This window comes from Haemorhous mexicanus, chromosome 2, assembly GCF_027477595.1.
Source record: "Haemorhous mexicanus isolate bHaeMex1 chromosome 2, bHaeMex1.pri, whole genome shotgun sequence".
NCBI lineage: Eukaryota > Metazoa > Chordata > Aves > Passeriformes > Fringillidae > Haemorhous > Haemorhous mexicanus.
Genome location: NC_082342.1, coordinates 118,817,771 through 118,844,341, shown reverse-complemented (window position 1 = coordinate 118,844,341; position 26,571 = coordinate 118,817,771). Strand labels below are relative to the sequence as shown.

At 43.7% G+C, this 26,571-nt stretch overlaps 1 protein-coding gene across 1 annotated transcript in view; it reads left to right on the top strand.

Moving 5' to 3' along the window:
- Window positions 1-773: 773 nt before the first annotated feature.
- The window catches only part of PCP4 (Purkinje cell protein 4), a 49,985-nt gene continuing 24,187 nt past the window's right edge, over window positions 774-26,571 (top strand). The window contains exons 1-2 of the mRNA XM_059840106.1: window positions 774-885; window positions 18,694-18,745. Of these exons, the coding sequence (XP_059696089.1) occupies window positions 877-885; window positions 18,694-18,745 (61 nt within the window). The 5' untranslated portion in view covers window positions 774-876. The remainder of the gene's footprint in view (window positions 886-18,693; window positions 18,746-26,571) is intronic.

The window sequence follows — 26,571 nt, the reverse complement described above, 5'->3', positions numbered from 1 at the left end:
CATCAAATGATGGATGCTGGAGCACAACAGCACACATCTCAAAGTCTTGCTTTAATTAACCATTCAGAAAAATGATAGAAAAGGGCTGTTTTCCTTGTATCTCTGGAAAAAGTGCTGTATATTTGAACAGGAATGGCAGCAAGACTGATGAGACAGAGAGGAAAGCCAGGGGGAGCAGAGCAGAGATTCTCTGCCTGGTTTATAGGATCGCAGGACATTAAGGGGTTAGAAAAGGATCTTAAAGATCATCTCACCCCATCCCCTGTGCCATGGGACACCTTCCACCATTCCAGGCTGCTCCGACCTGGCTTTGAATACGGTCAGGTTGAGGCACCCAAAACCTCCCTGGCCAACCTGTTCCAGCGCCTCACCGCCCTCACAGTAAAAAACCAAAAACGTTCCCCATTTAATTTATTCATCCGATCTGCCGCAATAATTCCCCATTGCCAGCCTGCCTCCAGCACACCTGGAGTTCGTGGCTCTCCCCTGTGGGGATGCCCGAAGCCACCTCAGAGTGGCGCGCGTGGTGCCGGGCACTCGGGGAAGTGCGGGGGAAAGGGTGAGGAGGAAAAGGAGGAGAAGAGGAGGAAAAGGAGGAAGAAAAGGAGGGGGAAAAAGAGGAGGATGAGAAAGGAGGAGGATGCGGAGAGCGCTCCCGGCCGTGAGGGCTCTGAGGGCCGCCAGGGGGCGCCGCGCGCTCTCGGGATTGCGGGGAGCGCGGGGATTGGGTGGGGCCCGCGCGCGCGCGGCGCTGATTGGCTGGCGCGGGCCGGGCCGGGCGCGCGGCGCCGCTTCTTAACGCGCGTCGCGGGCGCGGCGGGAGCGCTGAGCGCCGGCGGGGCCGCTGCCACTGTCCCAGCGTGTCACTGTCGCGACATGAGCGAGGTGAGCCGGGCTGAGCGGGAACGGGCGGGGGGCAGGACAGGACGCAGGGTCAGTGTCACCTTCGCCTCTCCGCGGGCAGCCGGGGAGGGAGAGGCGCATCCCGGGCTGGGAGCGCTGCGGAGGTGCCGGGCGGGGGTCTCAGCATCTCCTCTGGAGCGCATCCCCACAGGTGTGTGCGCACCTGCAGAGCACAAGGCAAGGGGGGGTTTGCCCTTTGAAGGACCACGCACGCCGATGGAGAGTCTTAATTACAAATCCGCGATAATTAATTTTCCTGTGCACTTTCCTGTGTAAAAAAGAGGATTGAGTTAAGTTGTGGGAAAGTTGCCTGCTAGAGCTCATGGAAAAAACCGCTCTGATTTTGGTTGGGTGCTGGTGTAAACTTTGTAAGTAGCGTCCTGAAAGGGATTATAATCGAGGTGAAAAAATGTAAATAGTGCCAAACATGTAAGGATCACTTGTACCCTTGTAAATAAATAAGCTGAAATTTTGCACTTGTGGGGGTTTTCCTTGCCTTTTTTTTTCTTTTTTGCCTCTGCAGTGGAAAAGTTCAGACTAGAAATTTTTTAGTTAAATGTATTGTTGGACAGAATGACTCCTTAGGTTCAGCTGAGAGATCCCACATTCTCCAGCTCAGCTCATTCTTTGGGAATCAGCAGAGGTACCTGTAACCCAGCATCTATTTTTGGAGGCTGTTTGTTACAAAACACCTGCTACTCGATTAACAAATGAGATTTTCCTTTTTTAGAAGCAGAATTGAGAATGGCACGGGATAAGCTGTTACTGTTTGCTGTGCAGGTGTTACACTCAGCTGTGGTTTTCCACGAGGTGTAAAGCAGAGATGAAAAGCAGGAGCAGCCTGGTCTGTGGTGCAGGGATTTCTGAGGAGCAGCTCACATTTTGGCTTTCAGGTCATGCCAGGTGGGGAGAGCAGAGGAAATCCTCATCTCTGCTGCCTGCAGGGATCAGGCACAGGGATCTCTTCATGAGAATCCTCTCTGCTGCTGCCTGTATTTCTGTCACCTGGCTGGAGTTCATGCAGTGTTGATTTGGGGTTTTGTTGCCTTTTTTTAATTTGTTTTTTTTTTTTTTTTGTTCCAGCCACTGTGACTTTGCTGCCCAGGTTGGCTGAAGTGTGCTGTGAGATGCAGCAGCACTACAATTTACTTTAAATTTATAATTTGGGGGAAAATCTTATGAAAAGGAGTGATGCTTGGGTGGTGCTGCTATAACTCTGAGGCATTCTTGTCCCAGCTTTGTGCTGGGTTGTATTTACTTATAATTACCTTTCATAATTTGAATTAGACTGATTGCCTTTTGGATTTGAAGAGACACAGTGATGAAGATGATCCTCCCTGCTTCCAGCACAGGGGTTCCTCATTCCCGGTGCATTTGTTTGTGCCTGACAGAGCTGTATTCCTGGCAAACCCCTGGAGCTGGGAGATGTCTCCCTGGTGCAGAGCTGCATCCTGTGCCTGTGACACTGAGCACTGCACTCGGTGTCTTCAGTGCTGCTGTCATTCCCCTGACAAAACTGGGGAGTTAATCACCCTCAGCTCCAGTGAAGAAAAGCCTCCCTGCTGTTCCTTGCTGTCAGCTCTTCCCCAAAAGGCAGAGGAAAGCAACTACACCACCCCAAACCACCTCACTGCAAAAGATTGTTAAAAAATGAGGCAAAAAAACCCTGAGCAGAAAGGATGCTCTTGGATAACTGTTTAGTGTTGGGGGGGGGATCTTGGTGGTTTTATCTTGCAATGCTGCAATTAAAAGATATTTTTATTTATGGCTTAATCTGATTAAAAAAAACTGTGGACAGGGTGATTGAAAAGAGGCTCAATTAGAGCCTTCAATAGTTTATCCCACATACAGCAGTGTTGGGAGGGTGGGAAGGTATTTTTTTTTTCTTGCTGTGTTTCCAGTTGTGTGGATTTGAGCAGTGCTGGAGGTGCGGTCACAGAAATCTCTGAAAAGAGCTTTCATCTCCCTGAGTTATTTATTTACAGAGACTTTGCATGAATTCTCTTTTTATGCTTCAGCCAAAATTAACTTCTTTCTGTTTATGGGCAGTGACTAGGGTGATTTTTGAGTGTGGTGAGGCTCTTCAACAGGTTGTGCAGAGCACCTGTGGCTGCCCCTGGATCCCTGGAAGCACTCAAGGAGAGGTTGGATGTGGCTCTAGTGGGATAGTGGGAGGTCTCCCTGCCCATGGCAAGGGATGGAACAAGATGATCTTTGAGGTCTCTTCTAAACCAAACCATTCTGTGATCACCTATCTCCTGGAGGAAAAAGCTGAAAAGGAAGCAGGTATTCATCTGCCTGTGGTACTTTTCTATTTTCTAGCAGCTAGGTTATATTTTTTCAGGAAGGATAAGGACCTTTTCTGCAGGAAGAACATTACATTCCTTTCTCTGCAATATTTGTCTGAAAATGTGTTTAATGAGTTCCTTCTGCTGGGCAGAAGTCTGGACCTGTAGGTAGTCAGTGGGAATGTGAGGTGTAAGAGCTGACCTAGTGGCTTTGCAAATTGTGATTTATGCTTCCTGCTGCCTGGTTTGGTGGCAGACATGTCCCTTAGCTGAATGGGAGTTCCTTGGGAATGTCAGTGTACATTGAAATGCATCTTTAGCTGTGAAAGTCTGTCCTCAAATAGCTGGGGAGCCTTTTCTGTAGGTCTGTGGATGTTCTCTGTTTTTAATGAGCCTGGAGAGGAGAGCTGTGCTGAAAAGTATCAGCTGCTGTCAATGAGCAGCTATGAGAGGCAGCCTGGCTTCCATTAAAGATCTCCAGTCACACAGGCTGAACTGGGGGAAGAGATCTTGGTTAGTGTGCCCACAGACCAGTGCCAAATCTTTATTCACAGTCAGCAGTTGTACCAGTGAGCCTCTAGACTCACATCTGGCACAAACTTGATTCACCACAGGGAATCCTGTCATCTGGTCAGTCATTTAACTACCCTGACACGTTGCAGATGATGTTGGGTCGTGGTATTCCCCTGACATAAGGCTTCACAAGAAGCCTTCAATCACACAGACATTTTTATGATGTTCACTCTTGCCTTCTGTGTGGAATGTTCATGGTTGTCATCAGGAATCAGCTCTGGGCTTAGGAAGGAGAGCACTGAAACAATGTGGTCTCACAGCCCTGGGTGCTGCTCCAGTGGCTCAGGGATGAGGAGTCTCCAGCAGAGATTGCCTTGGATGCATTTAGTTGCTTTTGATTTTAAAGGGTCAGAGTGGTGTTGCTAGTGTAGGAGACAAGCTCAGCTTTAATACATCTTATTTAGGTGTGTGACTTTAGGACAGCCATTTGGGAAATCTCTTTTTGATTGCCTGAGGCACCTATGATTGAAGAACATGCCCTGGAAGAGCCTTGTGCAATGTGAGTGAAGTGCAGCACTGATTGCCAGGGTGCTGATGTGCACCCTGTGAGTGGTGTGTACTTTGAGCCAGCAGCCTTTTATCTTTGAGAATCAGCCTGCTTACCAGACAGCAGCAGGAATATTCTGGCTATCCTTTAGAAACAGGTGTCAAGCAACCAGGAACATGAAATTCAGAGAGCAGTTAGGGTCTGACTCTCTTAGTTGGGAAGGTGAAGAACTGAGGACTTGATCTCTGCATAAATGCAGAATTTTTGGTCAGGTTTTGAAACCAAAGAGCCCAAATCTTGCTTCTTTGAGCTCCACCACCAAACTCTTTCCCTTTGCCTTTGGGTGGCTTTGGAACCCTACAGCCTCTGCTGTGCTGTGCTCACCTTCAAAAGGATCATGGAGGGTGTTTGTGTGTCCTGTAGCTGGGAGGTGCAGGGTGTTCCTGGGGGATGAGCTGTCCTGGTGGGTCAAGCAGCTCTGCTCTGCAGCCTGAAGAGCTGAATCTTTGCCTTGGAGCTCAGACCACCCTCACTGGGAGGTGTCCAGGCAGGCAACTCAGCAGAGGTCCAGGCTGACATGAGGTAACTCTGGGGTCAAAGATGTTCTTCTGAAAAAGGAGCTTCACCAGTGCCTGAAGTGTAACACACCCATCAGCAAGGCAGCCCCTGCTTTCCAGACAAATGGTACCCCATGGTTTGGGCATGTCCCACAGCCCAAAGAGAGTGTCCTTTTCTTGAGGGAGAACCTGAAGTGTCTCCCTGTCCCTCTGGACAGGTGTGTTCAGCAGGAGGCTGTTGGAGAAGGATGGGGAATGTGTGAAATGTTAGGTGTAAGTGGAGGTTTTTGGCTGGAAGTGTCTGCTTCAGGTGGTTAAATAGTAAAACTGGGCTTCTTTCCTGGGTTGTTCTCCTGAATTCCCTTAAAAGCATTCCATTGAAATGGTATTTAGCATCTTGGAACCCATAAACACAAGGCAGGATTATACAACCATAATCCTGATGGCACAGAATCAGAGAACTGCTGTTTGTAAGGGAAGAACACACCATATTTGTGTAGAGGAGCTCCTGTGTTTCCAGTCCTGGTGGGTGTCTGAGCCAGCCCCTCACCTTAGGGAGTCCCTTCTGGTTGCATTTTTCAGATATTGCCATGACCCCAATTGTTAATTATTTCCCTTATCATACCCACAGTATGTACAAAAACTGTGCAGCTCTAAAAACCCCAGGAAGAACATGGCAGAGAGGAGGAGGAAATTCTGCAGCTGTTACAGGATGGGGGTGGGATCGATAAGCACATGAGCATCAGTTTTTAATTTTAACTCACATCTATTTATTAGCTGAGTGGTAAATTGCAGCTCAAAAGAGGAGGAAGAAGGGAGAACAATAAGTTTTACATCTGTCACTTTGCCTACTCTTTCCATCAGTGTGGTTTCAGTGGGATCAAGCATCTTCTAAAATAGCACTTAGAAGTGATGTTGGAAATTGATCTTAATTTGATGACACTGGCAGAAGCTCACGGGTTTTCTTGCCATGTATAGAATGCCAACAGATTCAGGCAACACACTAAAAAAGGACATTTAGCTTTAATAGTGTGCTTTGATATCGTGTTTCCTTGTAAGAGAGTAACTTACTCCAACCTTCATGCTGCAGGACTTGACAGTACAATATAATTTCAGGTTGAAAAGGAATATTAGTTTCCAGTCCAATATCTCTAAATTTGTAATGAATTGGCAAGCTTATAGGAGTCATCATCCAACAGTTATTACATTATCTAGATCATGCTAGTGATGAAATGTGCAGTAGCAGTTAACTTCAGCAAGAACAGCAGTGGCATTTCCATTAAAGGTTTCTGTTTTTTCATGTTGTTGTGGGTTTTGTTTTTTAATTTGAATAAAATATTTGATTTCCAAACTGCCATTTGCTCTTGTCTGTCTCATTTTTTTTGGAAAATGTGTTTTTTCATGTTTTGCCTCTAACTCTGCTATGGAAGAGCTTCTAACACAGTGGGCTAAACACTGGGTATGTCAATCCTGAGACACCCCACTGGCTGAAGAGGATGGGGCAAAGGAATTCCTTCCTTCAGCCTCTCACTTGGCAACAGAACCTTAAATTCCCTCAGCCATGTACCATGTTCTCTGCAAGGCGCAGGGTCTTCTCATGAAGATAAACATACCTTCCTCTTCTTTCTAAGGAAATATTTTCTGTTTCTTCAGTTCTTTGGGCACTGGGTTTCTAAATAGATAAATAAATATGGTAGATACCTATAAACTAGGTCAAATCATAAATAATTCCTTTTTAACTCTGTCCTCTAATTTTAATTCAGAAAACCAATTTCTAATTCTCTTACAAAAAGAGGTGGAAGACAGACTATAAACATTAGTTTTGTTAGGAACATAAATGGCAAGCAACTGCAAAGGAAATCAGTTGTGAAATATTATAAATGACAGGATTTGGGGTCACAGTTCATCCCCACTCTCCATGTCTGCTTCCTCTAAGTCTGCTTAGAGGTAAATTGGGCAAGTGTCACACAGAGCAGGTCTTTGGCTGGTGCTGTCTCACCTCATCAATTCATACCAAGAGGGATAAAGCCTTATTTATGCACTAACATGGAATTTGGAGGGAGAAACACAAGTTTAGTCAGAGAAGAAATGAACATTGTCTGCCTATATGACTTGAATATTAGTTACAGCTGAACTGTCTTTCCTCTTAAAGAGAAAAGTATTACTTTATAGACACTGAATGTTCTTGCATTATCACCTTAGTCTAAAGTGCATGAAATATGACCTTAACCAGTGGTGTAGCTGACACTGTGAGTGCTGTAACAGTAGACAGGATGATGTTATAGAGCTCTTTTGTGAGAGATGAAAGTAAGAAACAAAAGGAAAAAGAAGAAAGTAAAAAAACTTGCCAAATCTGGTGTCCTTCTGTCTGACCTTGGAGACCTCAGAGATCCTTGGGCTGAGACAAGGAGCTGCTGAGAAGGGTGGCACTGGGTAGGCATCAAATCTTGGAAACACAGACTCTAGCTCTGCCCAAAAGTTTGGAGGTGTGTATTTAATATCTTTAACATTGAGTTTGCGTGCCCAAATGCCTGACAGAAAGGTCTGAGCTGCTTTGTCACCAGCCTTACCTGGTTTCTTGGCTGGTAGTTGGGTTCTTGGTGGGTTGTGTGGCCACAGCTACTGCATGGTGCCAGCAGAAGTGGAAAGCTGTAGCAGTAGAACCAGAGAAACCTGAAATGTGATCAATTTATGATGGTTTAAACTTGGGAGGGCTGAGCAGGGCTGTGGAGGTTCATGTTGGATCACTGCACAACAGGAATCTCCTAAAAGTAAAAGAGAGAGATCCCTTTGGGGATCCTGGCTGGCTGCACACACTGGTGTGGTAGATTTGTAGGGATTTTGGGTGCCCCTTTTCTGGGAATGATGGAGCACAGTTCAGAAATGCCCAAGCCAGCTCTGGCCAGGACTGGCCCTGGAAATGGGACCAATCCATGTCCTGCTAAATCAGCTTGACAAGAGTTCACAGGCTCTTCTAGGGTGAATCAGGCGGTGGAAGAGATATTAAAAGAAGTCTTGGGGTCTGCACAGTTTCAAAATCCCTGGGCAGAGTGTTGGGAAGCTGACAGCACCCACTGCTAATATCTGGGGGCGATTTTGCATCTCCATGTGTCCACTGTGACCAGCAGAATCCACCTGGTTACCCAGCAGGTACCATGATTCAACAGCATTTTCCCAAAATGCAAGTGTGTAAGAGCAGATGAAGCAAAACTTAATAGATCTGGGGACATAAATGATTTCTTGAGGACTTTGAGAATATTAGACCTTTTCCTAGTGACACTCAAGACATGAGGGAAGCCCAGTGATTTGTGAGAATGGTTTTCACAGACATCATAGCATTTTCCTGTGAAATGTTTGCCTCAGCAGGCAGTAGGGTGAGGTTGGTTTGGCCAGGTGAGTATCAGGGTGCAATGCCTAGATAAATACAAAAACACATTTTAAAAGGCTGAGGTCCAAGTTGAGGTGAGAGGGTACAGAGGCAGAAATATAACCTTTACAAAAATCACAAGTGTGTTCTCCATCTGAATTTTAGTGATTTTCATTCTCTAGCCTTAAGTTTCAAGAAATGGGGTTCTTTTTTCTCTTGGGGATCTTTCTTTCTCTTTTTCCCTTGGAGGGAAAAGGCTTTTCTTTGCAATAGCCAGCATTAAATTACTCTTGAATTAAAATACTGAATACTCTGCATGTTGACTGTAAAGCACATAATTTTAACATTAATGGAAATGCTCTGAATAATGACTTTTATTTGAACTTTTTACAGTAGTGTTCCAGGAGGCAATCTGAACAACATGGAAGTCTGTTTCTTGGAATTCCAAAAGAGTACTTATAGAATGTGAGGTCAAGGGAGGCAGGAGATAAACTGCCAGAAATTAGAAGCATTAAGTTGATGGGAAGGAAGGAGGAGGAAGGATGTCTGGGCAGGCAGATGACATGGGGGGGAAAATGAGCCATGTGGCTTCATGGCTGCTTCACACTTCTCACTGCTGCAGTCAGAGCTGACAGATACACACCCCTGGAAGAGAGCAAACATATTGTTGGCTTGGCACATTTGGGAGTGCATGTGCCAGCACACATGTGCTGCAGTTTAAGCAGGGCAGCCAAATGCCTAAGGCAGGCCAGCTTGATGCCAATTTTAATTTGCCAGTCAGACTTGGCTAGTTATCACTTCTTTCCTTCAGCATATTTTGCAAGCTACTGGAGAGCACTAACACCCAAAGCAAGCTGAATGAACCTCTCAGGATAGATTACAGGAGATCCTCTCTTTCTCACAGGGCTTTTATTCTGAGCTTTGCTTTGTATTCCTTCCGTGGTTCAAAAGCTTTGTGCTCTTCTGTCCTGGAATTGGACTTAGGGGATGGATCTGCAGGTGTGGCAACATTGGTAGCAAAGCTTCTACCTTAATATTGTGAATTGCAGAGAACCCAAATTGCAAATTACCTGAATTCTAGCAATAGCTTTTGCAGTCATGCCATGTAAGCCTTCAGTAGATGTTTTTGTCTGACTGCAGTGTGTCAGGCAGCACAGCTGGATCTAAATCTGCTTTCTGCATGGAACTTCTAAGGAAACTATTTTCCCTCTAGTCACAGGATAAGTATGGGAGACTATTACTAAAATGCTTGATTTTGCTTGTAGGAGCACCTAAGGGCTGTTTTTAATGGCATTGCAGGGTGTTTTGCCATGTTCATGTGTGAATGAGGTGTAAATGGTTTTTCTTTTATTTCATATGCAAGGCACAAAGTGCAGAATGGAACCTGGTTGGTAATGTGAGACTGAAGACAGAGGGAATGAAAGAGGGCTACATGGAGAAACTTGAAAGTTTTCATTGAACTTGAAATGGAAAACACAGTTTATAGAATCACAGAATGGTTTGGGTTGGAAAGGACCTTAAAGATCTTCTCGTTCTAACCCTGGCAGGGACAGCTTTCACTATCCCAGGTTGCTCCAAGCCCTGTCCCACTTGGCCTTGGACACTTCCAGGGATGGGGCATCCACAAATTCTCTGGCCAGCCAGTGCCAGGGCCTCCCCACCCTCACAGGGAGAGATTTAGTCTTAGGGCAGGTAACCTGGTCTGTCTCTGCTGGGGCCAGGGAACCTGGGAGCTCTTACAGCTTTTCTGTGAAAATTGCTTTCTTATCTTCTCTACTGCTGTTAGCAATGAGATGGATCACAGCAACAATCTCCCTGAGCAGCTGCAGAGTCCTCAGAGCTTCTGAATTGTGGAAATGCCAATTTTCTGTCCATCTCTTGGACAGAGGCAATGACCTGACTTGTCTTCTGCTTGCTACATTTGAGCTTTTTTGATCTCTGGCCCTGATTCTGGCCATCAAGGTGACCTTGTGCCTCACCCTGCCCATTTTCCTTTCACTGTGGCAGGGTTGTTTCTAATCCCTTGGCTGTGGTTTTTCCTCCCAGTGCCAAGAGCTCTGCTCTGAACCACACCCCCCCCTTAACAAAGCATCTCCTCTAAAGCTCTCAGCAGGTCATTCCCAATCCAGATTGGAACAATGCTGGACAAATCCCCTGTTGAGCAATGCCCCACGTCAAGGTCAGCTCCAGCAGCCCATCCTAGATCCCCCTGGCAGGGATGTGCCCGTGGCAGGGAGCCAGGGGTGCCAGCTTTGTGTCATCCCCCTGAGCAAGGCTGCACTGCCAAGGCCTGGGCACGCTCACCATCCAGAGATTCCCTGATGTTGGAGTGACCCTGGAGAGGTTCCTGCCATCCCAGCAGATGGCTGGGGGCTGCCCTGAGCCCCTCCCTGGGACCAGACCGGCTCCCTAGGGTGGGTGGAGCAGTGGAGTCAGTGATGCAGAAACATCCCTGCCACTTGGTCTTGCTCTTGTCTTGAAAATCAAAGGCTTTGCCCGAGGCTGAAGGCAGAAAGTTCCTTTGCATGGTGGCTTGAAACTGCCATAATTAATATTTTTAGAAAATCCTGGCTGGCCCAGTTACTAGAGCAGTCTTACTGACTGTGATAATACCTGTTTACCTCTGAAATATGTAGAGAAACAGCAGGGAAGTAAGAACAGTTGTTTTTTTTTTTTTTTTTAAATTGTGCAACTGGAAATAAAAACATGCCAACAGAAAAAAAAGCACCAGAATTTTTGCAGTCTGGGAAGAAGCAGCCTGTTTTATTAATGACAACCAATATGATCAGAGATGAAGCAATTTGTCAGCACTGATTTTCGCTGTGAATAATCCAAGCTGGCCCTTGAAGACAGCCTCTAACTCAATTACAGCTGGGTTTAGAGCTCAGCAAATTGCATTACACAAAACTTCAGAAGGACTCAGAATAATAAAATATAAAGTAAATTTTTTGCTACAAAACCACTATCCATCATCAGTTACATTATGCCTAGGCAGGGACTCTGACCCCTTAATTGGCTTAGGACACTCTTCCTATCTGGGGGTGCTGATATGAAAGCAAACCCAGGATATTATCTGTGTCCAAATGCTGTTTCCAGATCCCCAAGGTTCTCTTGTTCCCTATCTGTATTTCCTACACAAGGGACCAAGGCTGATAATTTAGGTTGCCCTGGTACAACTGTTTGTGGATCAGAGACATCAACTACATAACTGAAATGATCAATAGAAACAGTTGAAATATGTATTTCTTTTTTTAGCTGGATCATTTCAATGATTGTTTTCAACACAGCTCTGCTGAAGGGTTATTTTTAACTGGAATAATTTCAGTGCTCCTGTTTTCCGTGTGACCTTGCAAACAATTGTTTCCAAAGAAATGAGGCCTTGGGGATGGGAAGGTGTGGCTGCATTGGGCTCTGATGGGAAGTAGGAGTTCTTAAGGCAGGTTTCCTGCCCAAAAATGCCCTTTTTGGTACTATAATGCCAGGTCTGATGCTACCAATAGATAAGAAATAATAGGAGGAAAAAAAGAGGAGAAGCCACCTTAAGATGAATATAAATAAAATAGATAAAGATAAATAAAAACAGTTTTTATTTATGCCTTCTAGCTTAATCAGTTTTTATGTAATTGAAATATTCCTCTTAGGTCACCTTGGAAATGGATAAAGAGGAGACCTCGGTGTAATGGGGATATGGGCTGTATCACCCATGTCCAAGGGAGAAATGAGGTCACTTTTTGGCAAGTGGTGTGAGGTTTTTTTGTAGTTGATTTTACTCTCTTTGCCCTTTGCTAAACAAAACCCAAGACGCAATTCAGGGAAATTCCACAGTACCACACTGAGGTTCCAATTCCACTCATAAAAGTAATTCTGCTGAGTTGAAGACAACTCCTTGTCCATATCTGAGTTAGCCCTGTAAATAAACCGTGCTGGATCAAATCTTCCATTTCCTGCAGGAAAAATAGAAGGGATTACTTCTCATGGCTGGCATGGTAATTAACAGGATTTGGGAAATACATTCTTGCAGCTGCTTTCAAAATTAACTTCAAAGATTCCATTAATCCCTGCCTCTGAAAAAAAATAAAAAATTGTGATTACAATGTCTTTGGAGAAATAATGTTTTAATTCAAAATATGCTAATAACCTAAATATTAAGCAAGCTACTGTTTGTGCTAATTACGTTGATTACATTTGGTGCTGGTGTAAATATTCAGTTTACAACATTATATGGAATCTGAATACAAAATCAGCAGGTTCTCACTGTGCTGATTTATAAATTACAGCCCAGCATTGGCAAAAGTGGGGCACAGCTAAAGTTCTTTTCTGTGCTATTAGAATATTTAAAACCAGCACTGTAAGTAGGTTCCTCTCTCCCAGGCAGCAATTCCCTCAGCCCATTTTCATCAGATGCCTCCTAATTTATCCTGGGATCTGCCTCCAGCCCTGGGGCCCAGCCCAGGGAGGAGCTGGAGCTGCTGCAGAGAGCCCAGAGGAGGCTCCAGGATGGGCAGAGGGCTGGAGCAGCTCTGCTGGGAGGAAAGGCTGGCACAGCTGGCATTGCTCACCTGCACAGGAGAAGCTTTGGGCTGAGCTCAGGGTGGCCTTGCAGGGCCTGGAGGAGCCCCAGGAAAAGAGACACAATTCCAAGTACAAGGGGGAATGGCTTCAAACTGACAGAGAGTAGGTTTAGGTTAGATATCAGAAGAAATTCTTTACTGTGAGCTTAGTGAGGAACTGTTAACAGTTTGCCCAGAAATTCTATGGATCCCCCCGGATCCCTGGCAGTGCCCAAGGCCAGGTTGGACACTGGGGCTGGGAGCAGCCTGGGACAGTGGAAGGTGTCCCTGCCATGGCAGGGGTGGCACTGGATGATCTTTGAGGTTCCTTCCAGCCCAAACCATTCCATGATTCTAAGTGTCCTCAGTGCTGAAGGACCTCCTGCTCTCTGTGTACACTCTCAGCATTTACCTCAAGCCAGAAGTTCTGTCTGGACAAAAATGAACAAATCATCTAAAAAGCCCCTAAATTGAATCAAATGCCCTAAGCCCATGAGCAACTCTGTGATTAGGCACTGTGTGCATTTGTGTAGCCATGTAAATAAAAATGTGAGTTCCACATGGGCAATGGCTACACTGCAAACACTGTTTGTACTTATCAGAGACTTGTTAATTTTGGCCAGATAATACTGTGTTTCCAGGATGACAATGTGCATAACCATGTCCCTTCAGGGACTAAAAAAATCCCAGAAAACCACTGTCCCTCTGTCAGCTTGAAGCCACTGCAGTTAGAATCCCATCGGCTCATCTCAGCCCACCTGCATAGTTTTAATTTATTAAAATAGCTGTAGGAAAGCCTTAATAAAATCAGGGACAATCAGGAGCCCAGTCAAGTAGAAAACTGTCTGACCCATGAGGATAATTACAGGAGTTGTCAGAGTGCCAGGGATCATTTAACTGTGACAGCCAGTATGGAAAGATGGATTTTGGTGCTCTTGCTCTGGCAACATTGTGCTGCCCTGGCAAAGCAAAACAGACAGAAAACTGGCTGTGGAAAACACCTTGGGAGTAGAGAAACATGCAGGGAGGAGGGGATACCACAGGTGAGAAAACATAAGTTGATAAATAATTTTCCTTTCTGTCAGGCTGCTCAGGAAATGCAGTCTGTGATTTCTCACAATGATGTGCAAGACAGAAGTAACAGACAGACAGCAATAATTATCAGATTTATCCATCATTCCAACAAAACCTTGGCTAGGTGTTCTCTACCTGCTGCAATTCCCTTAAATGTGGCCTTTGAAGGACACTTCCATCTCATAAATATTCAGTCCCACATCTATAAAAATGTGTGGAAGAGTGGAGGAACTTGTAAAGGATGCAGAAGTAGACAAGTGAGGAAGGTTTATTTGTGTAGTGTCTTGTGCAATTTTTATTGCTTTATCCAAGCTCCTGTCAGGGGTTCTTCAGCTCTGGCTGCAAATATTCTTTAGGTGACTGATGTGAGCGAACCTGTACGTCACTGAGTTGGTTTGGGATTTGCCATCTGTCTGTGCTGCAGACCAGTTTGGAGAAGAAATAATTAGAAGGAAATGAGTGAAATGATAGAAGTTGTGTCTGGCTCTCCAGCAGTGTGCTTTATCTCTCCCAGCTGTTCATTTCCATGCTTTCTGATATATAATTCCAAAAAATACTTCTTAGTGGTGCTAAAATTCCAGCCCCATTACTGGAATCCCTTGCAGCTTCAGCAACCATAATCTTTTTGTCACAGCAACCTAATTTTCCCTGCTCTTAATTTTTATTTTTAAGCATTGTGATTTATTTTATCCATTTCTAAACCAAATTATTACTGTGTTGTGGCTAAGAGTAATGTTTTTCACACTTCAGGGTGGGAAATGCTGAGTGCCACAGTTGCAAGTTGGTACTTGACATTAGAGGTAGTGACACAGAAATCTCCAGTAAAGGAGAACTTAACCTAAATAATCATATTGAAACCCCAAATTCTGCAGAGTTTAGACACTCGTCTCAGGTCATACTGCTTACTTCTTGCCCCTATTTAAATTCTGGATTTTCATTTAGATTCTGATGTATCTCCTAATTATTCTGCTGTGATTGGGAAGCCTTCCTTGCTCGGAAAACACAAGTCCCTAAGCAGGTATTTTCAGTGACATTTTTATCTGCAGAAAGATCATAAACTCCATCAATCTTTGATATGTAATTTTTCAGTACTTTTTTTCACATTAAGGCTGAAACAGAATACTATAGAAAAATAAGGTCCTTATGAAATAGTTTAGTTGGATTCGATTTATGTTTCTTAAAGAGAAATCTTTGTATTGAGAATGGGTGGTGATGCAGAGAGAAGGCTTGCTTGGCACAGTGCTGGCAAAGCCACAGCTTTTTTGTGTTGCTTAGTACCAACATGTATTTCCTTTTGTCACACCTGAGGGTATCAAAACAAAGCTTAGGAAAAGCTTAAGATATGCACAAATTTCCCTGCTGCTCCCCTTGCCAATACAGAGCATCCTAAAGAACTTCTCATATGTGTCACTCCTGTCAGTCTACACCAACTTTTTCTGCTGTCCACTTTACTGCGACTTTCCACCTGTTTCTATTCTTTTAATTCCACTCTTGGATCTTTTTTCCCATCCTTTTATGTAGAAACACATCCTGTTGAAAATCTGCAGCCACTGCTTTCCTGGGATTCAGCCCTTTGTACCTTGTTGACCCTGCACTGAGGCGAAGCATCAACATGATGTTATTATCTGGAAGAGCCCATTTGTCAGAACATTCTGGCAGTTTCATGTCCCTGATCTTGGACTTTCTGTGGCTCACCATAAAACAAACTACCCTTCTGCCCCCAAAAATTCTCTAATCAACACCTGGCTGCAATCCCTAACACTGAGGTGCTAATTAAAAGCATCGCTGAAAAGGTCAGGCTATTTCAAGACAAGAACAGAATTGTAAGATTAAAGGCAAAAATTAGGCTTGGGGGTGCTGCAGGGGCTAGAAGAATGAGTCAAAAAGCTGCTGCAGTAATTTAACATTCTTCTTGAAATGTCCTCGTGGCTCAAAGTTCACTTTTGACCTCAGTTTGCTCGCCTTGGGGACTAATTTAGTACAGATTTTCATACCACATTAACTGGCCTCTGCGTATAGCTCTGAGAGTTTAACAGGAAAGCAAACCTGTTCTTTTCTTACTGGGATTTTGAGCATATGGCAGAAGTCTTTTGAACTTCCTCTGCTGACAAATTGGGAGTCACTTTGATTTTTGGAGACATTTTTAATTATGTGTCTTTGGTGTTTTGTAAAACCACTGAGTTAAAAATTAATATAGCCCGAAGCAGTCATAAACTGTTTCCTCCTACGCAACATAGCAACAAAACTGTTTATCATGTTTTACTGTAAAATCATTACAGGTCTGCACTCATGTTCATTTCAGCTCTGATGTTTCTTTGATGCCTGGTGGAATGTTTATTCAATGTTTCTGTCCTGGTGCTTGCCTTAAAAGATGCTGTGGAATTCCAGAAGCAGCCTCTGAAGGAAGGGAGCTGGCTGCAAGTTATAAGGGATGGGAATCCTCTGTTGGGAGGAAAGGCTGAGGGAGCTGGGGCTGTTCAGCCTGTCAGATCCCAGAAATTGTTATTGCTTTTCTTGTATGTCAGTGATTTTAATTTCATCTATTTTATCTGTGGACAATATCTGCTATCCCAGCATTTCATCCATTGCTTCTTGAAAACACCCCCAGTAACTCCTCCTCGTGTTTAGCCCCCTTTTGCTCTGAAACACATTTAAAAAGCTCAGCTTTGTTCTGCAACCTGCAGTAGCATCATGAAAGGTGGTGAAAGAAGAAAGAAACTCCAGCTGCTAATAATACCAACACCTTGAAAATGTTTTGAAAAGTAGGTCCACTGAATGTATTGCAATAAAAGACTAAAGGCTTTGCAGGAGGATGATCCCATTGTATCTGGCTTTTTCCTGAGTTTCAGTGCCTTGTTAATGAGGAGCTCATTCTGACTTTCAAATCCATTGCAGTCACTTGGAAGACAGCACAGGGCTTATAGATCAAAATACATCTATAACTAAAGGAAAAGCTCTCAGAAGCTGGCTTGGCAGATTTTCAGGTTTCTTTCTGTACAAGTTCAGTGGTCACCAATCAAACAAATGGCTGCAGAATATTGCAACTGATTTCAGACTTAAAGAAAAATACCATGACCTCATGAATAGAAAAACCTTAATTTACCAAACCCAAGTTTTTATTCTTTTTCTTTGACAACATTCTGCTCTCCCCGAGGGGAAATCTCGAGACACGAAATAAATGTGTGAATCCATATTCCAGCACTCCATCATAAGCAGACTGAACCTGACAGGTATAGCCTAGGGAGGAAAGAGAAGCTTTCATAAAGCTTAAGTAGCACAGCCTGAAATGCTCAGGAAATAAGACAACTTGGAAAAGCATTTAAAAATATACAGGGGAAGCAAAAGGAATATAGGTACCTTTTTATTGATAAGAAAAGTAAAGTATTTTGTAAATGAACACTAAAATCTTCTTTAAAGTGCAGTTTAGAGTTGAAACATGGAATTATTAACTAGACTTTTTATCCAAAGGCACAAAGCAAAACTGGTTGTTGGGTGAATGTATTGATTTCTGGCTGTTGGTAAGTTATGCTTTTGTCAAAGGTGTTTATCCCTTTAGAATCCCATTCTCTGTTATTGGCCAAGTTTTTGTCTTGGCTCTGAGGCTCCAGGGAAAAAACAAATGTATTTCCATTTTCCATGTCAGAGCTAAGAGCACACGTGAAGATTTTGTACTTAGCTCATGATTAGGTCTATTATATCCCAAAAATACCTTGGAAATACCACTGCTTGGAAAGGTAAAAGACAGAAACCAAAGCAGAGGAGGTTTTCACCAGAAATATTAGAGAAAATGCCTTCAGATAAGTATGGCTGTATGAATTTTCATGGGAGAATCCACATGACTGTCCAGATGTTGGTAAAAACCATTTGGTTTGCAGTACTCCTGTACCTGTTCACTTCCCTGGTGCTTGAGGATGTGCTGCCTCTGATGGCTGAGTGCAGCTGGATTTATTCTCTGAGTTCAATATTCCCAGATTTTACATGTACAACCCTAAAGGTCTATTTCTTTAGTTATATTTCAGTAACACACACAAGCATGAATAATTTTGAATAAGAAATATTAGTTTTGCCATACCTTTTAAATACCTTAATCCACCTTGAGGTGCTTTCTCTGGGGAATAAATTTCACAGAGTGACCACTCCTAAGCTGGGAAGTTCCCTACTGTTGTAACCACTCTGGTACTCTGCCACTGTGACTATTTCCACTGCCCTGGTGTTTGCCACCTGTCACTTGGCAGAGTGATCTAAATCAGTTCTTTTTCGTGGAAATTCAGGAGGCTGTTCTTTGGACAAAGTGAATTAAAGTGGGAAATTCCATCTTCTCTTGTGGAAGATGGAAAATGAGCCAAAATGAGATCTGGAGATTCTCCTTTCCTTGCAAATGTATTTCTAGGGAACATTGTTATTGTGTCTTTTTTATGGCATTGTCCAAATTAAATTCAGGCTGGCTTTGACCCTTATAATTTTGTCCCTGCAAAACTTCACGACTTCCCTGTAGCCCTTCTGAGTCATGGAAGGGGAGGCACAGCAAGGAGCTGAAGAAATTAAATACTGCAGAGTATCTCCTACCCTTGTACTGCTGGGAACCTGATTACACATATACATATCACTCATGGTGAAAATTACATCCAGGGGCACAAGCAGTGATGCAGCTGGACCTAAATCTGAGTTTTTTATATTGGAAAAGAACTGGAGGATCACAGAGTCCAGCCTTGAAATGGAACTTTGCATTTCTGATTCACTGGCAGTGCCTCAAAGCAGCGTTGCTTGAGGGTGATTGGATTATCCAATGTATTGAGGAGAAATCAGGCTGTAATTACCAGGAATTCCAAGGGGAAAATGCATGTGCAAGTGTGTTCTGACCTCTTGTTTTGTATTTTTTTGTCTCCCTTAACAGAGACAAGGAACCGGGGCTACAAATGGGAAAGACAAGACGTCTGGTGAGAATGGTAAGGGTTGCCTTTTTTTGTGGATGGAGAATACTGAGTAAAATGGAGTCAAAATACTTCTTACTGTAATGACAGATGTCTTTAGTGAAGCCTTTGGTGTCACAACTTATCTTTTGATCATGTTTGAGAAGCTGGAAGAGCTTCAACGGGTTTGTTTTCATGTGCACGTTTAAACCCTTTGTTAAAGTAGAGTCTCTTTTCTGAGTGTGTACTGAAGTCAGAGCAGACACAAATGGAGCTAAAACATAATTAGATATGTGTGAAAAGGGCACCAAAAAACAAGGTGGGGTATTATGAGCTGCTCCATGAGTGAGGAAGGTGAAGAGAAATAAAGTTTCAAAGGATTTGCTCGTAGAGTTTCTGTAGTCTGATGAATCCTACCTAACTTTAGGCCCAGAACTAAGACACCAAAGTTAAAATCCACTTGTTTAGAGCTCATTTGAGTGTTGCTAGAGAGAAGCTATGGGTGGAGCAGCTCTCACGGAAGGACCAGATGGCAAAGAGCTCCGAATTTCATCACTGGAGTGAGTCTGGACTCATCTCCACTCCTCCAAGGAGTGACTCATGGGGCTTTTTCAGACCTTAACAAAGGGGCTGGCAGAGACCAATGTCAGCCCTTTGACACAAACAATTCTAATTAAAAATGTTGATTTTTTTTTTTCCCCTGAAGAAGGCAAAATGGAATTTTCAGGACAACAATTATTGTTTGGGGTTTTATTAGCTGAAATCTCATTTTATTTCTTACAGGAGCAGAAATGCTTGACACTCAAGTGATAATTGATTAAAAGCTGGTTACCATCAGAAACATTTTTCAAAGGAAAATATTTTAAAATTTTTTTTTTTAATACACTCAGCTGAAAAACAATCAGCATCAGAAAGAGGATTGAACTATAAAATGTACTCTCTGCTTCTGTTTGCTCATCCAGTTCTAATTGAAAGAATGTGTTCTGTGTCCATCCCATCCCCTGAAAAGCAGGAAAGATCCAAGTTGTCCCTTCTCTGAAAAGGCTTTTCCAGTGGGTCATTTGAGCAGTTATCTTGGATATGTGTTGGTCAGAGTAGAATTTTTGGGCTCTTTGAGGGAACACATCCTAAAGCATTAAGAGCCTTCTTTATGGATGGTTTTCCTATTACAGGGAGGTGACTTTCCCATAAGGGCTGTTTGCATAATGTTTCAGTAAATGAAATCCATAGATGATGCTCCCACTATGATAAAACACAAATTGGAGTGGGAAAAAAAAAAACCAACAAATAAATATTTTGGCTTGTTATAATGTCTTGAATTAGTGGAAACAAATGTACCCTGACAGCAAAGCAATTTGCATTTTCAAGTTAACAGGGAAGGGAAAGCAAGCAAAATTATGTCAGCCATTCGGGCAGCATGGGGAGCATGTTTTTCTCTTTTCAGTTTGAGCACATTATGAACTCAGCTCATTTGCCTTGAATTTCTTTCCCAAATAAAAATTTCTTCCTGAATAAAATTGTCCTGTTGTCAAGTTCAGCTTAGATTTACTGATTCTGCAGCCTTTTTAAAAGCTTTTTTTTTTTTCTTAGTGGGGATTTTGAGTGAGCAAGGGCTGCATCATTAATTCAAAAATATATATGGTTCTAGTTGTAGCATAATTTTATGTATAGCATGCACAGACAGATGCACAGTTAATCTTGGGTAAATAGATACCAATTATTTTTTGTAATGAAATTATAGCAGAAAAGCTGTCACCTACATAAAACACAGGAGCAGCAGGGGAGATGGAATAGAGTCCTCTGATCTCCCCAGCCCACATGCTTGCATAAAAATAAAGCAGAATCAGAACTTTGAACCTGAGATTGAATGCTAAATCAAAGAAGCAGAAATGTGTAACTCTTTGTCCTTATTAGCTCTGTGTGGTTCAAACTCAAGAAGTGATTTATTGCTCTGAAAATTGGGGTGTGCTGGAAACCTACAGACACAATATAAATCCTCTGTTCCACGTTTTTGTGGCCAGAAGTCTCCAATATGTCCATGTCTTAAATGTTAATAGCCTTTTATTCCAAGTGGTTGTTTCCCTGTCAAAAGGAAACTTTCCCTTTTGTTTCCCTCTTGTTGAAAAGGATGGAGGGAGGAGAAACAAAAAAAACTCTTTCATCCTATAAAAAGAAAGGAAAAAAAAAAGAAAAGTCATGCTCTGACAATGTTTGCCAAGGCAAACTGGTCTGGTTGCTGTCTTTGCTCTTGTTTACAGATCAGGAAAAGCTGCTGAAAACTGGCTCAGACAACAAGCAGAGAGGCTTGGCTTTTCTCAGGGTTTGGTTCACACAGTGAGACACTCTGGGGTCGAGCTTTCCTCGTGCATTGCAGTAGAAAATTAATTTTGGGCTCGCCTCTAGGTTAGGCTGAAGCTGAAGAAAATGAAATAATGACCATGGCAATCACCAGTGTCCCTCTTTGAAGACATGTATGGCCTTGCTGTCACTGTGCAGCGCTCAGGGAAATTCAGTCTCTGAGGATTCCTTTTATAGCAGGGGTGGTTTGGGTAGACACAGATGCATGTTCTTGTTTGACCTTCCTTGGAGAGGAGCAGTCTATCCTTAATTGTGTTTAGTTCCTACCCCCACAGCAGCAGTGGCAGCTCTTAGCAAACCTTCCTTCAGCAGCAGGGACAGCACTGCACACAGGGATGGGTGAGGATGGCAGGGACCACAGAGGGTCCCTGTGCCACCTCCCTGCTCCAGCAGGGCCATCCCAGGGCACAGGGCACAGGGCTGGGTCCAGGTGGCTCTGGAATGTCCCAGGGAGGAGCCCCCAGAGCCCCTCTGGTCCCTGCTCAGGGCTGGGCACTGCCCAGGGCAGAAGTTGTGCCTCCTGGGCAGGGGAATTGCTGGGCTCAGCCCCTGCCCGTGGCTCTGGGGCCATGGCTGGGCCTGGAGCAGAGCCTGGGCTGCTCTGACCTCTGCACACAGGGACAGACACAGGGACAGACAGGGACAGACACAGGGACAGCCAGGGACAGACACAGGGACAGACACAGGGACAGACACAGGGACAGACACAGGGACAGCCAGGGACAGACACAGGGACAGACACAGGGACAGCCAGGGACAGACACAGGGACAGACACAGGGACAGACACAGGGCCAGGCAGGGCTGAGGCCCCTCTCCCTGGGCTCCTCTCCAGGCTGAGCAGCCCCAGCTCCCTCAGCCTTTCCTGGGCACGGAGCTGCTCCAGGCCCTTGCTCAGCTCCGGGAGCTCCTGGCCCTGCTGTGCTGAGGAGCCAGAGCTGGACACAGCAGCCAGAGGTGCCCCAGGGCTGGGCACAGGGGCAGGGTCAGCCCTGACCTGCTGGCAGTGCCCATCCCAATGCCCCCAGGATCCCATTGACCTTCCTGCCCCCAGGACACTCTGCTGGCCCAGGGACAGCTCATTGTCCCTCAGGACTCCACATCCTTCTCCAGCAGGTCACCCCCAGCCTGTGCTGGTGCCTGGAGTTATTTATTCCCAGGTGTAGGACCCTGTGTTTGCCCTGGTTGAGTTTCAGACAGTTCTTCTCTGCCCATCTCTCCAGCCTGTCGAGGTCCCTCAGAAAGCCTGCACAGCCCTTGGGGGGACCAGCTGCTCCTCCAAGCTCTGTGTCATCCACTCCAAGCTCTGTGTCATCATCAGACTTGCTGAGGAGCCTTCTGCCCCTTCTTCCAGGCCATTGGTGAAGAAGTTAGACAATCTGGGCCCAGTATTGAACCCATAACCTCAATGGGACCTTGAAGGACCTCAGTGTACCTGAAACCCAGGAGATGCTGATTTGTGAAACTGCAAATAGAACCTCTAAACCTGTTCCATAATGCTGTTCTCTGTGGTAGAAAATCCAAAGGGAAGACAGCACTACTGTTCCCACACAGCTCAGTGTGGGATAAGAAGCTGTAATTTCTTTTATGCTCACCTGGTTTGATTAGTTGGGACAATCATATTTGCAGATGCAAATATGAAAACAGAATGTTCCCCCCTGACTATTCTTAGTGAATAAGTGATTCTTCTCTTTGACCTTGGCAATGTCACAAAGTTCCTTTGTAGGTTAACACTTGTCACTTCTTGTTCTGTTTCACATTGCTCTGTGTTGGTTTTTTTTTTCTTGTGGTGTAATTTGCAAGCTGCTCTCATGCAATCTACTCTTTAATAGCCCAGCACAACTGCCAGGGAAACAATTGCATCAGAAGCAATTATTTCTGTCTTCAAATTTAGAATCGCTCTTTTTCCTATTAATAGATCTCGCCCTTTCTTCTCAAACTACATAAAGCATGTGATTATTAATTGGTATTAATATTTTTTCTTGGAAGATGAGATTTATCATTCAGTAACATGAATATTTATGATAGCAAAGTGAGTGTGTTCATGGGACAAATTCTATGCCTTCCTGGCTCTGAGTGAAATGAAAATGAGTAGGTTCTGCATGAACTGAGATGTCGTGGAGGATTAATCCAATCACAGCAAGATGGTCAGTTGTATTTTCAGTTTCTTCTTATTCCCAAACACTTGTCAGTGTATGAGCTTTGCTTTAGGGCATTCAGAAAATTATACATGAATAAATATTCTGTGTTTCATCCTGTCCATGGGATGCTTCTACATAAAAGATGAAGATACAGTAGATTTAATAATTAATAAATAAAATTAAAATAAGAATTTACTTAATAAAGTAAATTCTTACATTTTACATCTAAAGTGGTGTCTCTTCAGTCTGAATGCTTCTAGAAAACATGAAGGGTAAGGGTATTGCAAAGCAATTCTGTGAGGGAGAATAGAGATCTCTCTCTAGTAAACTCTCCTGGTGTAGGGATGGGCATCTTGAAGTGTTATCAACAGTCCACTCACCCACTCCCTCTACTCAAGAAATTTGGGAAATTCTGCTCACTGCACTCAGGAATATGAAAAAAATCTCACCAGATCTGACAGGGTGAATACTAATCTTCATAGTTATTTATGTAGAGTGCTTAGCTTAATAGAGCTTCAGTTCCTGGCTAGAGGCCAGGATCATTATTGTAGTATGGGCTAATATAAATATCTCTTGAAGAACTCAAAATTAATTTTCCACTAATATTCTCCAATGGCTGTGTAAAAAATGTGCTGGTTTTGGGAACAGCCCTACAAATAAACTTACTGGTGGAAAAAACTATTCTGAGGAGGGAGGGGAACACATGAGGGTAATTTGTATAAATATTCAAAGGACCTCATGGAACATAGTTTACTGTATCTTCCAGGGCCTAGAGGTCACATTTTTTTAGTCCAAGGAAAGGGCAGAGCCTGAACTGCTGCATTGCAATGCTCCTGTATTTTCTTTCCCACAAGACATCACTTGTGTGGCAAGAGATGAATTTTCAGTATTGCAAGCAACTGCTGAATCAATGTAAAAAAACCCCACCCGACCCTTTCAAATTGCTGCTCTCTGATATTTCACCCTCACAGCACTAATCAGAAATTAGGATGAGGAGTATTGGATGAAGGTAATTAATATTGAGCTTTCCTGGGTGATAGGTTAAGAGCTGGCAGGGAAATTAGCTTGCCTTGTTGTCTCTTTTCACTGTGGTGTTCTAAAATTCTCTCATCCCTTTTAAGTGGTGCTTCAAGGGATATGATCTCTCAGTAATGCAGTCTCTCTTTTATTCTACTTTCAGCCAAATTCTGCCCTATTTCCTCCCGTCTAACCAGTACTAGTGGGGATTTGGGAAGTGTAATGAGAATGATTTGTTGTACCTCATCCCACATCTCTTAAAATAAAAAGTCTGTGCCTCAGCAACATTCCCAGACGTGTCTGCAACCACCAAATAGCATAACACCTTCACAGAGCCTAAATCCAAAAGTGTCTGAACCCTCAGCATGGTTACATAAGTTGTGTTCGGTCATGTACAGATCACTGAGGCTCAGAGAGAGGTGTAAAAATCCTGTGAGAACTCAACACTGTGATCTGTAGCTGAGGGTGGATTAGATCAGAGGAGGAAAAGTCCCAAGTGAACAGTTCTAGATGAATCCCATCTCAAGGCGTGGCAGGAAACTGCTGAGTTTCAGTTTAGGTGTTTTCCTGGGGACAGCTGCACACAAAGTTTGCCCAGAACCAAACCAAAGATGTCTCAGGTGCTCTCCTGGCCTGGTTCTCTCCCTTTGCCCATCCTGGTGTGTTTACCAAGGAATGTTCCCATCCCTTGCCCATCCTGGTGCATTTATCAAGGAATGTTCCCATCCCTGCAGCAGCCAGCAGGGCTCAGCTCAAGGCAGATTGAGCCTTTAATAAAAAGGCTCTGGGATTGCTCACAGATCTTCCCTGGAGAGGATGCTGAGAGGAAGAGAAGGGAATTATACATGAACTTTATTTCCTCTCCTAGGTGAATTTCCATTTCTAGAGGCCAGGGATGAGCATGAGTCCTCCCCCAGAGGGATGCTGTGTGCTTATTTATTTGGGGTGATGAAGGCAGTGAAGGATTGTTCACAAAACTTCTCTGATCAGGAATTTTTGGTGTTAATCCAGCAACAAAACTTCTAAAGTGATGCTTTTTATGTGTGTTTGAGATAATATGGGCACCTTCTGCACTGAAACTTCACCTACACCCACATGTGCTTGTCCATGTGCAGTGACCATCTGGTTTCATGGAGAGGAGCCTCTGGGGGAGTTTAATCAATGTCTGATCTAAACTAAAGTAATACTTCTGTAAGAGAAGATATTGTTCTTATTTTTCTGTTTCCTGTCAGGTTGGCTTTGGCACTGTGCATTGCAGCTGAACCTCACCTGGTAACGAGGAGCTTTCATTTTTTAAAAGTTTAGGCAGAAGCATCTTTAAAAAAAAAATTGTATTAAAAGTTTCATCAATTTACAGCAGTCCTCTTGTAGTCTGGCTTGTGCCCTGGCTCTGGAATTGCCCACAAGTTTTCATTTTGTGTATCATTTATAACCACTCTCATGATTCCCAAATAAGTCCATCTTGCCACACAAAGAATATAGCACTATCCAAATGAAGGATATCTTGTCAGTATGTTGCTATATAATGTTAATTATCCAGCTTTTTCTTGCACATTTTGGGCTTCTTTTTTCTCTTTTTGTAATGCAGAAGTCCTACAAGAAAAAAAAAAAAACGGAGCAGAGCAGCACAAGCATGGAATAAAAATTTCAGCTTTTTAAACATGCTTTTTAAGGAGTTCAACAATGGGAAATCATTTCAGAATATAAACCTTCTAATAACTGGTACCTTTGACAAGAAGAATCTTCACACAATACTCGTGCTACCAGTGAATCTGTCTAGGTACTTATATGGTCCTCACCACCATAGTAACTGAGAGTCTTCCAAATATTTAAAAATAGAGATAACAATAACAATTCTTGCCCTGGTCCACCTCTTTATTTCCAGCTTGCCAGGAGAACAACTTGATTAATTTATGGGATCTTTGTTTTGCACACAGTGCCTGCACACAGCTTTGGAACCTTGTGTGCCTGCGTGGATGAGATGTTCTCAAAGCCAGTGCATCCAAAAATCCGGTTGCATTTCTAAAAATGTGAGAGATGAACACATGTACAGGAGTTATATATATTTCTATATGGTCCCTCACAGTCTGCTCCTTTGCAGGAGGTAGAAGTCAGTAGAACTGCAGCATTCCTGCAGTACTGAGATCAGGAGATGCCCCAGAAAATCATCATGAGGTGCCTCATTGTGAATTTGAACACCTGAAAGGTGGTGCTAGCCTGTCACATTCATATTTTCTGGAAAAACCCTTTGCCCAGGATTTTTCTCTGGGGAAGCTGAGAAGCCTCAGAGAAAAGGAAAACAATAATTATCTGATTTGCTTCTCCTGTGTTTTGCTCCTTTGGAATGT